A 13,849-nucleotide genomic window follows, 5' to 3' on the forward strand; every position below is an offset into this window, starting at 1 on the left:
CATACGGTATTCTTAATTAGCTATCTGAGATTGGAATGTTTCCAAGTTATTGAGTGTACGTTTTGGCATCACAAATATCTAGAGGACAACAGTTTTAAGAGCTTGCAGAATAATAAAGTTACTCCTAACAACATAACCAGACTATATAGATGAACAATTTAAGGGGGGAAAAAAAACCATTCAAGTTCAAACTAAATTAAGGCTTCAAGAAGTTTGAAGCTGAGAAAATGGTTGGAAACTTTTTTAGACTTTGAAAACAAGAGAGAAATCACATTGCAGGTTATAACAAAAATAATTTCGACGAATATATACAAAGAAAGATCTTCAGAACTAAGAACCATAAGGAGTGTTGAATCTCTCTGCCTCAGGGTTACTGGCAAACTAAGATTCTAATCCTCAACATTAACCTCCCAATTAGGTAAGAAGATGAGGGTTCTCCTGTATTTACATATGTACCTCGTGAAAGTATTTACTCGTGTCTTCTATACAGCTAATTGATGGCGATCGTCACCATTGTCGGTAGCAAATCTCTGCTTCCAGCACTCCTTCGAGCATCGTCGTCTTTAACCTTAACCACAGATAGACGCGCAGCTGCCCAGCCGTCGTCATCTTTCAAGTTGCCCTTCAGCTGCTGAATACTGGGAAGTAACAACTTCTCAGCCCATTCTTCCAATGTGGCTCCAGTGAGCCATATACCGCAGACCATTCGATCGAGAACATCATCATCGACCTTTATCATACATTGATTGCCGATTGTCAGCTTGAATTTTGCCAATATGCAGTCTAAGACTTCCTTCCTCAGTGGCCTGAAATCAACTGGCTGAAATACAATTGCATCATCCACCAATTCCATTAGCTCACAGGCTGGCGATAACGATGAACACTTTGTTGTAACTTGTCCTTTCTCATGCTCCTGCTCAACTGTAAGATCACTTGAGCTCACTGAACCCTGCCCAGATTCCTCCTCTGACTCCACTGCCAAATTCAAGTCAAGCGAAAGGCTCAAGCCGTCTGAAGATTCCTTCCTTAGCTTCGTCGGTCGATCATTGTTGCAGAGCCAATCTGCTCGATGTTTGTTAAGCTTATCTTCCATAGAGAGCTCTAGTTGCCAACCGCAATCAGCTGAATTCAGTATCTTTTCCTCGCACTGAAATAGGGAATCAATGGAACCATTGAGCTCCTGCGGCCACCAGTCGGCAGTCAGGATGAAAATGACACTACTGAGGCTGACCTCCCGCCCTCGGGAGTCTGGGAGACGGCCCCTATCCATTGCACGCTTGATGCTACCTTGCACAAGCACATTTGCTTGATCGATGTCTTCCAACAGAATTACCGAGAATGGATTCTGACGGATAGCCTCCACAACTCTGTCCATAGAGGTCTTGCCCCGGAAATTTGTATTCGACTCTCCATCGCTGACATCTGATCGAGAGATACTACCAAAGCTGACAGTAATCGGCCCAGTGCCGAAGACCAATTCGGAGAGGGCAGTCACCATTTTCCTCTTCCCAACCCTATCGGGTCCAATAAAGAGAAGCCAAGTATCGCTTTTGGTCCTGATACCTCGCCGTTTCCCACCGCCTGACTTGCATCGCATCACGACAGTGGCTATGGCTGAAGCAGCATTAGGCTGCCAACTTACCTTCTCAGTGAGTCCTTTGAAGAGTCTCTTGAAAGATTCTATATCAGAAATTCCAGCAGTTTTAGCTCTCTGCAGATCAAGGAATGCGTCCTGCTTGCACCCGGTATCATCTGTTAGACGATCTTTATGACTATTCTCCCAGGAAGAATCAGAAACCTTCGGGCGCCCAAGCACCAAGTCAGTCTTCACGCCACTTCCTGGAGGGCTCTTGGGCTGCTCCATCGATAAGATTACCGCAGTTTTCTCCTGACAATTGCTCATTTGAAGGGAAGTGATGCTTTCACTGAGTTTCAAATTGTGTTTGAATGGTGGACAAGGAGCAGACATGGATGAAGGCATTGACACTGATGGAATCAGAGGCTTTGCGGAGCCTATGAACCCCAAATGGAAGCTAGGATGCAGGCGGCCGCAAGCATCACGCCATTTCTTCTGCAGCTCCTCAGTTCTCTGCTTCCACATGAGTTCCTTTTCCTTGGGCTACAGATGAATACAAATCTCGTCTTAAACACTTGGATCTACATCAAAACACAATTTGGGACTAACATATGAATTTAACTGAATGCAGACCTGAAGCTGATCAGTGGCAGAGTTGTCAGTGTCACCATTGCCAAGCTTTGCAAGTTTAAGCCATTGAGGCAGTGGTTGTTGGGCTTCCGGCTTTGAAGGCGATTTCGTAGACTCCTCAGCTACGAGCTTGGCCAATTCGTGCTCATAGCTCCCTGTGCAAAGCTGGCACATGGTCATCTTCACAGAGTTGTCGGCACCATTAACTGGCCACCTCAAGGGCGTCGGCATGGTGGCCATGGCCAAGTTGCTAAGAATACCATTGCCATTGCCTCCAGGCCTGCAGTTAGATCCGAAACAAACAACACTTCAAGATTAACAGGATTCCCCATTATAAATTCCAATAGTATTACAGCCCAACTAAATGTTACTACATCAGAACAAGAAATTCTATCATTGTTTCAGGATTCAAACAATGTCATAAGAGCAGCAACAGGCGCAAACAACAATTTAATCAAAGGTTCAAACAAATTGGATCCAATTCAAAAGAATCAAGAAAGATCAACAAGAGGGCACCTTGGGAAGACACCGGGGAGCGGCGACCTAGCTGTGATCGGCACGGCCTGGAGATCCCAATCGCTTTCCATTGCCGGATAGTACACCTGGCATCGGAGGTATGTCGCGCACGTCGCTATCCCTACAAACCACAACCTTCCTCCGCCGCCAAACCTCCTGATTATCCTTCCCATCTCTGCGACCGCCGCGCGCCCGACCTCCGACACCACCGGCAGCGCCGCCTGAGCTGGGCCTTCAACGAGCCATTTTAGGTCTCCAAGATCGATTACAACGCTATTATTGCCAATCCATCCCTCAATGGAGCTACCCAATTCTGTAATCCTCGCAGGAATTTCCGATCTTTCTACAAGTGATTTCTCCAAGGAGACGACTTTAGCGGCTCCAAGCACCGCCGGGGCAACCCCGGACTCGATCCTCCTCACCACCTCCTTCATCACGGCTCTGACATCGGCGTCGCCGACGAGCACCGGGTTCCGCTTCTTTGATCTGAGCATTACGTCAAACACCTTCCTTACCTCCTCCTCCTCCTTTTCCGGCAAAGTTTGCGGTAATCGCGGATTGAGGTAAATGTTTACAGAAGTCGATTTCTCGATGGCGGATTTCACGGCGGTGGAGGAGAAAGACGCCTCACGCATGACGCGGCTAACGGAAGGGTCGTCGAGAATGGAGAGCACGAGCTGCTCGAGCTCGACTTTAACGGCGAGGAGCGGCGGCGCCGTCGCTTCCGCCCCCCCGCGGCGCTGCTGGGCCTGCGCGCGCTTGAGCGCGGCCATGAGCGCATTCGAGAGCGGCGGCTCCGAGACGCCGCGTTCGGAGGAGGAGTCGGGAAGTGGGTCTTGGCTGGAATTGGGATTGGAGTTGCAGGGCAGGCGGTCGAGAGCGATGGAGAAGCAGAGCTCGAGCGCGCGGCAATGGAGGGGGTGGGAGGAGTTGGGATGAGACACGGAGCAAGCCCGGCGGAGGAGGCCCGAGGGGGAGGAGAGTAGCGCCGCTGCCACGTGGAGGGGCGTGGTCTGACCGTGGCGGCGCCGCGCCGCATCGGAGATTGATTGGATCAGCACCGCCGCCGCCGCCGGTGTCAACGTTTGCTGGATTGTGCTCAACCCAGACCTCATCGTCCTCTTCTTGCTACTATTAACCGGCAAAGATCTCAGCTTTTGAAGCTTAGAATCATTGGAACAGAGCTAATCTCTCCTCCGGTGACTAAAAGATCTCACCTTTTAAAGAATAAAGAGTTGGAACGAATCTAAAGCGTGAACTTTTTCTTTTTTCCAAGGATTGAAGGATTAGAATCCAAAGATACCAGCTTTTCTTTAGAGATAGAAGAGATGAGAATTAAGGATAGATTCTTGTAAGGAGATGTTGAAGAGGATGGTGTATTAATTATAAGTTCACAAGCAACTGATGAGAGAGAGAGAGAGAGAGGAGTGAAATAAACCTCCTCCTCTTCTCTTTATAGATAGTTTTTCTCAAGGATAGAGAAGAAGAAGAAGAAGAAGAAGAAGAAGAAAGAAGAATATGGATGGGAGATGGAGAGGACTTTTGGGAGGTAGGTTTCTCTCTCTACAACTCCTCTATTTTCTCTTACTGATATTTTTTTTATTAAATATATTTTACCTCTTTCTTTCTTTCCTCTAATATATATATTACCCCTCACTTAACTCCTTTATTAAATATATTTTATACTCGTGATAGTTTGAACCAAATACTATTAATTTTGAAGAGAGATTTAAAAAGCCACCGTGATATAAAATAAAGTTTAAGGAAGTAAAGTAAAATTTAGTACAAATTATAGAGAGTAAAATATCTTTAACCTTTATTTTTTATTATTAAGTATTTATTTATTTATTTTTATTTCTACTATTAAATTTTTCTTATTTATTTATCTCTGTTAACGAATTCAATAGTTACAATTCAATGAAAAGTTTTAGAAGGGGTAATAAAAAAAATTTAGGAGTATTGATTTGTAGGGTAAGATGCATTTAACTCTTTTTTTTCTTATTATTTTCCCTTCAAAATTATAATTATTATTTTTAAAGTTTAAATTTTGGACCATATTCTCACATACTTTGAGCCAATTATTTTACTATATTTTTTGTAGTCTCTATACGTCTCTCTCCTCAAAAATAAGTTTTGGCATAAAATATTATTTATTAAAATGGTGCGCTAACAAAATTTATTAAATAATTTAATAATTTTATTATTAGTAAAATACTAAATAATTCAGTGATTCATATATAGAATACTCAACGCTCAACGAATAGAGTTCTCAGTATAGTATCCAAAAAGATTGAGAATTTTTTTAAATTAAATGTTAAATTGTTCAGCGTTTTATAAATAGATTAACGGTTTATTCTTCTATTTAAACCGTAACGAATTTATTTGATAATAAATTTGGTGCATAAATCAAATAACAAAATTAAAAACTCATTTTGAACACACAAAAAACACCAAACCTCACGGATTTCACCTTTTTCTCACATCCAAGTTCTCTTTCCAATTATATACAAGACACTCGTCATCATTGTTGTGGGTCTCCAATTTAAACCACATCCTACTGTTGATATATAGGTTTTAAATTAAGGTTAAATATATTTTATCTGGCTCAAAATTATTTTAGAGGATTAATATTTAAATTAATTTTTTATGGCAGCTCAATATGTGCATAATTTGGTAATTTGGGCTTATTGTGACAATTTTCTTAGAAGAGTTGTTCTAGTTATCTAATCTATATATGGAAAATGCCAACCTTTTTTACCTGACTTATAACTTATGAGCTCGTGATCAATAAAAATATTACTTTGTCTCCCATATTTTTTTTTTCTGTATTACTATATTTTAATGCATTTTTAATTAAGTTGTAACCGTTAGGATTTTCATCCAAAGTTAACGGCGCATATGTCTTTTAATTTAAAATTTAGAGTTAATGTATTTTTATCTCCTATACTTAGGGCTGTCAAAATAATCGAGTCGGCTCGAGAAAATTGAAATGATTCAAGCTTGATAAGTTGAACCTCGAGGCTTAAAAATAATAATATAGTATTTAAAAATTATATAACATATAATAGAAATAATTAATATAAACCTTTATATCAAGACCTAAATGCTCATAATTTTAATTACTTTAGGGCTATATTTTTTAGCCATATTGTGACTACAATGGGAGGAAATATTGGTCAGCTGTACTTGTAGTTATTATTTTTTTACTTACTAGTTTAGATTTTGGTAATCTCTTGTTTTTTTTAGTTTAAATTATTTGCATAAAAATTGTTATCAAGCTTAATCCATGCTTGATTTAGACTTAAATTGAACAAGCTTGAATTTGTAGTATAATAGGCTCAAGCTCGAAATTAATTTAAATTAAAATTAAATTAATTCAAGCTTGATTTTAAATTTATGCTCGAAATCGACTTCGATCAAACTTGATCGGCTAGATTACATTTATAATTATACTTTGGCATAAAATCACTTTATCTTCTATACTTATTTTTATATTACTTAACTTTCTATACTTATGACATTAAGCTAGAGTTTTTTTTTAAATTTATATAAGATGATAGAGGAAAATTTTAGTCCATAAAATTAAAAGATTATGGGAATACAATAATCCGATACTTGCTCAAATTCTAGACCTCTTATATTCACTCTTTGGACTGTGATCGAAATTGTTAGACATGTGCAATCGATGTAATGCATTAGACAACGCATTTAGATTTATCAGGGATAAATTAGTCTGCACTGAACCAATCCGTCTGTGATAGTGGGAGATTTAAATATTGAGAAATTTTCAAATAACATTCTATATTTTTATTATTTTTTAATTAACATCTCGTCTTTAGGATTTTGTAATCTAATTTCTTATTTTTTAATTTTGATACGACACTCACAGTTAACTAAACATAGTCATTGTAGATCAAAAGGATATTAGCCAAAGAATATTTTGATAGAATAGTTAGGGTAATTTTTTAAATAGATTTTTGATTTGCTAGCCGATGTTAGAAATTTTTTCAGGATATTTTAGTAATTTAATCAGTAGAGTTGTATAAACTATGAATTATAACTACCGATAATTTTTCAGAGTAAGTAGGGTGTTATATAAAAATTATAATAAAAATACGAAGAGTTTAATATCATCATAGACAGGATGTTAATTAGAAAATAAAATAATGGAGGTAATTACTTGAAAATTTCTCTTAAATAGGTGATGGATATCTACTAGTATATTTATGAGTTTTTTTTTTCCAAACTAGCACTAATTGAAACCACTAACACTGTTCTAAAAATCTTCCAAAAACTTTATATAAGTCATTAATTCAGTATATATTTTGGGTCAAAGCTATAAATTTATTTAGGAAAATTTGTACGTAACACCCTGCTTACACTCTATATGCAGTATATATTCAGAAAATATCATGAGTTAGATTTAAACTAACACCGTCCTAATATTCCATTAAATAGAAATATTTTATTTTTAAAATAACTAAAATATTTTTAGTATGACTTATTCGATGATATTTTCATAATTTTTTTTAATTTAGTTAAGTTTAACTAACTATCTAACGATAAATATTTTCTGTATATATTCGGCTCAATTTATAAATAATAAAAATATAAAGTGTAAATCATAATTTTATTAAAAGACAGGGCGATATATGCAAATTTCTCATTTATTTAAGTCAACCTCTCTCACTCCTTTTCCGGTCCTTAAAGTCGGCGAACGTTGGGATGTCGTCGCCATCATTACTCGTAGTCTCAGTCTCAGTCTCAGTCTCAGTCTCCGTCTCAGTCTCCGTCTCCGACTCCGACTCCGACCCAACACGCACGCACGTTCTCTTTTTTAACAAACCTTCGCTTTTACGCGTTTCTCGAGGCAGCTTCGTGCTGGAACTGGAACCAAAGAGAAGCACTGGGAATTTCTCAATTTCCTCCCCCTCTTTCTTTATTATTACTTTATACTGCACACGACCCCCATCCCGAAAAGCTTTTCATGCTCATATAGGAAAAGGCTCTAAAGACCCCTCATTCAATAGGGTAATTACATTTAAACCCCTAAACTGTTGCTTATTTTAATCTATTTATTTATTTTTAGAGAAAATTGCATATAATAGTCTGCTTTTTATTTACAAAATTACAGTTTATACTCTATATTTTTACTATTTGTAAATTAAGTCCTATAATTTAGCGAATATATATAAAACAATATTCTAGATTATATTTGAATTAATACTTGTTTATTTCTAAAATAACGAAAGTACCCTTAGTATGACCTGATTAAGAATATTTTTGTAATCTTTTAGTATAATTAATTTAATTTATATTTTTTATTAAGTTTAACTAACATATCTAACAGTTAAATATTTTCTACATATATTTTAAATTATAAAGCTCGATTTATAAATAATAAAAAATATAAGAAAATCTCCCAAATACTCCTATATTTAATATAGTAGTTTTAATCTATTTAGTACTTATTTATGAGTAAGTTAAAAACGAGCCAACAATCATGAAGGGTAAACTGTAATTTGCCCTAATTACTTAATTAACAAGATAAGTTCCTCATTGTAAGACTTGATAGTAATCAGAAAAATATTAGGTAGAGCTCACCGAAATTTAATTATTATGATTACTTGAAACATTGTTAGCTAATTAATTAAGATGTGGACCTTTAACCTCATCACTGTTGCTAAATAGCAGCAGATATTATTGATGAACAAGCACAAAGTACAACATTTTAACAATTTAAAACATTATAAAAATACTTAGTCATAAAAAATAATGATCCCTTAAACCCTTTTTTTTTTTTTTTTTGCTGCTAAAAAACTATGAGTTTTTACTACAGTTCTCTACTGTTAAGCAAATTGGGTGGCAAAAGATTAGGCCAACAATGGGCATTTTAAGACTTAAAATTAATTTAGTTTGGGAAAAGATGAATAAAATTAAGTTGGAAAGATTATAAAAGCATGAAGATTACCATAGATAAGTTGCTTCTAAAATAATTATGTGTTCATGTAACACTCCTAATTAGAAAGTAATAGTAGAAGTTATAATATTCCAATTGCGTATGTGTAAGGCATCAAAATGATATCATCTCTCCAACTTCCACTCCTTTTATGGACTAATTAATACAATTAAATATAGTACTTCTTGCATTTATTATCATTAACATATTTATTATTGTTATTATTATGAATATTTATTTCGACCTTATTTTTAGTTTTATTATCTCAAAAACATTTTGTCGGTAGTATATTTAACGGACAGTTACTACATAGATGAGTTAAATTAACCATATAATTGATGTTAGGTAAAACTAAACTTAGAAAACAATGTTAAATATATTTTAGTATCTTGAACTAAAGTTGGACCGTTAATTTTTCTGTCAAATTTTAGTTATTTAATGTATTATCTAAAAAAAGTTGCATGCTTTGTTTAGTAAATCGTTCAGTTAAATTTAACATAAAAAAGTAAAATATTTTTAAAGTACATAATAGTAAAGTAATTTTCTATTTAACTCTAGAAAAAAAGACATAAGTTGTTTCTATTAATAATTTTCTTGAAAAGATAAAGTATAAACTATAAGAATCACATAAAGAAAAACATGAAATAAAATAAAAATAGAAAATATCTACTTTTCTTCTTCTTCTTCTTCTTCTTCTTTTCCTTGTGGTCTTTGATATCATGGTGTTGGCATGTAGGCCATGCTTCAAAGAACAAGCACAACCTCACTTTGGAGGAAGATAAAGTAAGTTAGAAAGAAGTTCCATAACCTTTTTTTGCACCTAAAGGAAGTGAATGCTTGCACTTTTGAAGTTAAAGGTGTGTGTGTGTGTGTGTGTGTGTGTGTGTGTGTGTGTGTGTGTGTGTGTGTGTGTGTGTGTGTGTGTGTGCATGCTTTTGTAGATAGCTTTGGCATCTTGAAACACCAATCAAGGTGAAGAAGACCAAATCACTCCTTTTGAAATAATGACCTAATTCCTTAAAAGAATAGTGAGTGAGAGAGAGAGAGAGAGAGAGAGAGAGAGAGAGAGAGAGAGAGAGAGAGAGAGAGAGAGATGTGCATGCTTTCCAAAAGCAAAAGGCCTGTTTTGTTTGTATAAAGGCCCTATCTCCCCCACCTTTCTAGTGGATTAATTCCTTAAAACTTGCCAACAATAGAAAGATACTATTCCACTTCAAAGGACAAGAGGAGGACTTGTTTTTGCTCAAAGTGCTAGCTTTTCCTTTAACAGTGAGTGAAAACCAAATCATTTGAAACTAAAGAATATAAAAGAAAGTTTAATTATACATACATTATATGTTTCTTTTGTATTATGGCCTAATATCATATTACACCCCCTAAAGATCAAATAAAAGCTTACATCTACTTCGTAGGCTCGAGCGTGGGAGTTCAGTGGTCACTGGTCAGCGTCCTATCAACCTATGACAGAGATCATGAGTTCAAATTCTTCTTTAATTTTGATGATATTAGAGTTGATATCTGATTAAAATTTTTTTAACTAGACCGGTATGTGCATATAATTTGGTCCCATTCTGGCCTAGTTGTTCATGTTACATATCGAGGTTAACAAGCTCTCTTCTCAAGCATACAATTAGTCTGTAGGGTTACGATCTATAAAAAAAACTAATTCCTTTTAGTTGAATAGAGTGATATAATAGTGTATATCCAAATGAAATTTACATTTGTAAGTGGTAAACTCTTGGCAAAAAAAATACTAAAAAATTCTTAAAAATACATTAAGAGTGGAGCAAATATCATTACTATTACTATTATTATTATTATTATTATTATTTAAATTCATGAGTCATATACTATAGGTTGAACAATACAACCAAATAGGTCAAACTCCGGTGCACTCCACAAGTACTTGACTCTCGAACTTTCGGTATGTACTAATGATTTTAGTCCTAAATAATGAATATTGTATAGGAAAAGTAATTCTAAGAGCAAACTTAGGTATTTAATTTTTATATTTAAAATTCAATACATACAACTAAGGAAAAAAAAAAAGGAAAATAGAGCTACATGGAGGAGTACAAAATCATGCAACCCAAATAATTAATGAGCAACTTGGGAGCTTTTTCCGGACAAAATGGGCCAGAATGGGCCGGGCTTTTGTACATCACGTGCAGTACGGGTTGAGGGCCTTTTGGTCCCACACATTATTAGGGCTAATATGAGAAATTAAGAAGTACTTTAGGATGCTATTGATGCCAAAATAATAATAATAATAATAATTATTATTATTATTATTCGCCTCGAGTTCTATTTTTTAAGGGTAAATAAAAAACGTCAAATTTGACTTTTTTTTGGAAGATAAAAGATAAATATGTGAGAATTTTTCATAATAAAAAAATCTTTTTTTTTTCCAACTGGTTATTAATTTAATATCAATCAAAAGGAGTATTTTATTTTATATTAAAAGAAATGATGAAAATTTCGAAAGACACTTTAAATTTTGGTGCTTTGATATTTTATATTAATAGTACAGCCCATTAAGGCAGTTGTACATAAATAATTTTGGTATTTTATTCTTTTATATTAAAATTAATATCATAAGGGAGTCAAATAATATAAATGAAAGTTTAGAGGGGTTAAAAAGTTACATTTTTTTAACCTCTATTTTATGATCTAGCTAATGTAAGGGCCCAAATAAGAATTCTCATGTTGGCCATCTTTTACCACCAACAACAACCCAAACTAGAGGAATTATTATTCATTTGGGAAATATGTATATAACACCTTGTCTTTTAACCAAATTATAGTTTACACCTTATATTTTTTACTATTTATAAATCCAGTTCTATAATTTAGCGAATATATACAGAAAACACTTTACTGTTAGATCTATTAGTTAAACATAACCAACCTTTAAGAAAATTATAAAAATATCCTAAACTAAGTCATACTAAGGGTGTTTTAGTTATTTTAGAAATAAAATATCTCTATTTAATAGAATATTCTCACGGTGCTAGTCCAAATATAACATAGGGTATTTTTTACACATATTTGCTAAATTATGAAGCACGATTGATAAATAGCGAAAATATAGAGTGTAATCACAATTTAGTTAGAATGCATAGTGTTATATGCAAAATTTCTCTTTTTATTTTCTATTTTTTTTTAACAAGTTAACCTCCTTAGCTATCTAATATCTCTCAACCCTTCTAACGGTATTAACACACACAAAAATAAAATAGATATCAAATTACTATCTTATCCTTAATTTTTTTTTTCTCTTCTCTAAAATTGATCACATAATTATTTTCAAGAAAAAAAAATCAAATATGCAACTAAAAGATTGTGCATTTTTGCAGGATTTAAATAGTTAAAGAGGCCAATAGACTAGAGAAAGTACTTAAGTATATGTAAAAATAGGCAATAATTCATGGATCTAAATATAACTATCTCTTATAATTAAGCTAGATAGTTAACCTAATCCAAGCATTTAATTCAAATTTTATAAGATCTTATGCCATAAACTAATTAATTGGTCCTTTGCACTGGTGATCCTTAAATAGTCTTTTAAACAATTTGTCTGCTAACCTCCGGACCAAGTCTTCTTCTACTGTTAGGCTAAAGTTAGGACATATATATATATAATAATTTTTAGATAGTTTAATTAGTTGGATTATTATTATTATTTTCTATGGATTTATCGTCTTCACTTCTCCTGGAGCTTTGCAATGAAACAAAATAATTATGATTATAGTTCACTGGGTCTTGTAATTAGGAGGGCTAGCTTATATTATCCAATCTACTTAGTCTACGAGCTTTTTCTAATTAAACAAAGAGATAATTCTATCTAAACTCTTTCAATTGTTTCTTAATTTTATATAGATCATCTTATTTATTCTTTATGATACTTTTAACTCTTTTAATTATGTAAAACTTTTGGGATTTTTACACATCACACCCTACATTTTGTTTATTTTGTGATTCGCACTCCGTCTTTGGGGATTTTATAATGCGACCTCTCATTTTTTTTTTATAATGTTCATTTAACACCTCCAACGTTACTTTAGCTAACTGACATTAACTATATTATATAGTTTATGTGACTCTAGTTCAAAGATTACTAAAATACCCTTAAAAAGTTTTAACCTAACCTAAATCCCTACAAAATCCTTCTTCCCCAAACTAAACCCTAACTCCACAAAATCTAAATCCTTTTATCTATAACTAAACCCTACCTCACAAAATTATAATATCAAAACCCACAACCCACAAAAATCCCCCAAAATCCCTACCGCATATAAGCCTTAGAAGCTTCCCCCAACTTTACCTATTTTTCTTCATCTCTCTAGCTCAAACACTTTTTTTCTCCATCTTTCTTCAAATTTTCTTCATCTCTCCCTTCCCATCTTTGAGGTCGCAAGCAACAAAATCGGCTTGGAGTTTAGGAAGCTCTAAGATCTCCATGACTTGAAGTTTTAAAGCTTTAAGATTAGCTTGATATTTAGGTGATATTCTTCATGGTTTGAGAAAAAGCAATAAGTATGAATGTTCATGTTATAAATAAAATTAGAGATAAGTACAAGAGTAATTTAGGAATATTATAACAGAATATTCTCTTTCTGGAGTTTGATTATGGTTAAGTTAAGTTAACTCAACTCAGGGTGTTAAATGAATATTATAGGGAAAAAGGAGGGCTCGTGACGCGAATCATAAATAGTCAAAATATAGGGTGTGATTTATAAAAATTCTAAAACTTTTTAATTGCACGTGAATATAATGTAATCAAAAGGACAGTCTTATTATTATTTAGAGAAAAAGAAAGAGAGATATTAATGGTAGAATAATCGTTTAATATTTTTCATCTAGGGTCGTTAAAAGAGGTGTGAGATACTAGATAATTGAGTAGATTATAATATTATTAAAAAGAATTAGCAATTGATTAATTGATGGTTCTATAAATAAATTATTAATTATGTCTAAGTGTTTTATAATCTCACGACAAAAATTATAGATTCAAATTCATTTTAGATATTAAAGTTGATATTTGAAAGATTTTACATAAGCTTACGCTACGTACGCTACATAATTATCTAATTTATATATTAAAGATAGCTAATTATTTTATCTAGCATATGATTAACCAAAATAAATAATTAATTCAAGAGGCACGG

At 33.9% G+C, this 13,849-nt stretch overlaps 1 protein-coding gene across 1 annotated transcript; it reads right to left on the reverse strand.

Annotated features, from left to right (window-relative positions):
• Window positions 1-273: 273 nt before the first annotated feature.
• On the reverse strand, window positions 274-4,292 carry LOC140794408 (protein SMAX1-like). The gene is made up of 3 exons (XM_073146423.1): window positions 2,723-4,292; window positions 2,210-2,486; window positions 274-2,119 (listed from the first exon to the last, which is right to left on the reverse strand). Exons 1-3 carry the CDS (start codon window positions 3,835-3,837, stop codon window positions 491-493), a joined length of 3,021 nt encoding a protein of 1,006 aa, XP_073002524.1. The 5' UTR covers window positions 3,838-4,292; the 3' UTR covers window positions 274-490.
• Between the last annotated feature and the right edge of the window lie 9,557 nt (window positions 4,293-13,849).

Source organism: Typha latifolia, chromosome 8 (genome assembly GCF_019914945.1).
Source record: "Typha latifolia isolate L0001 chromosome 8, TyphaL0001v2, whole genome shotgun sequence".
In the NCBI taxonomy this organism is placed as follows: Eukaryota; Viridiplantae; Streptophyta; class Magnoliopsida; order Poales; family Typhaceae; genus Typha; species Typha latifolia.

Excerpts from the sequence above, each read along its gene's own strand:
- LOC140794408 (XM_073146423.1), bottom strand. The coding sequence starts at position 3,837 with ATGAGGTCTGGGTTGAGCACAATCCAGCAAACGTTGACACCGGCGGCG. Across the intron at positions 2,487-2,722 it reads CTCCCCGGTGTCTTCCCAAG|GCCTGGAGGCAATGGCAATG; the intron begins GTGCCCTCTTGT and ends ATCTAACTGCAG. Across the intron at positions 2,120-2,209 it reads CTGCCACTGATCAGCTTCAG|CCCAAGGAAAAGGAACTCAT; the intron begins GTCTGCATTCAG and ends ATTCATCTGTAG.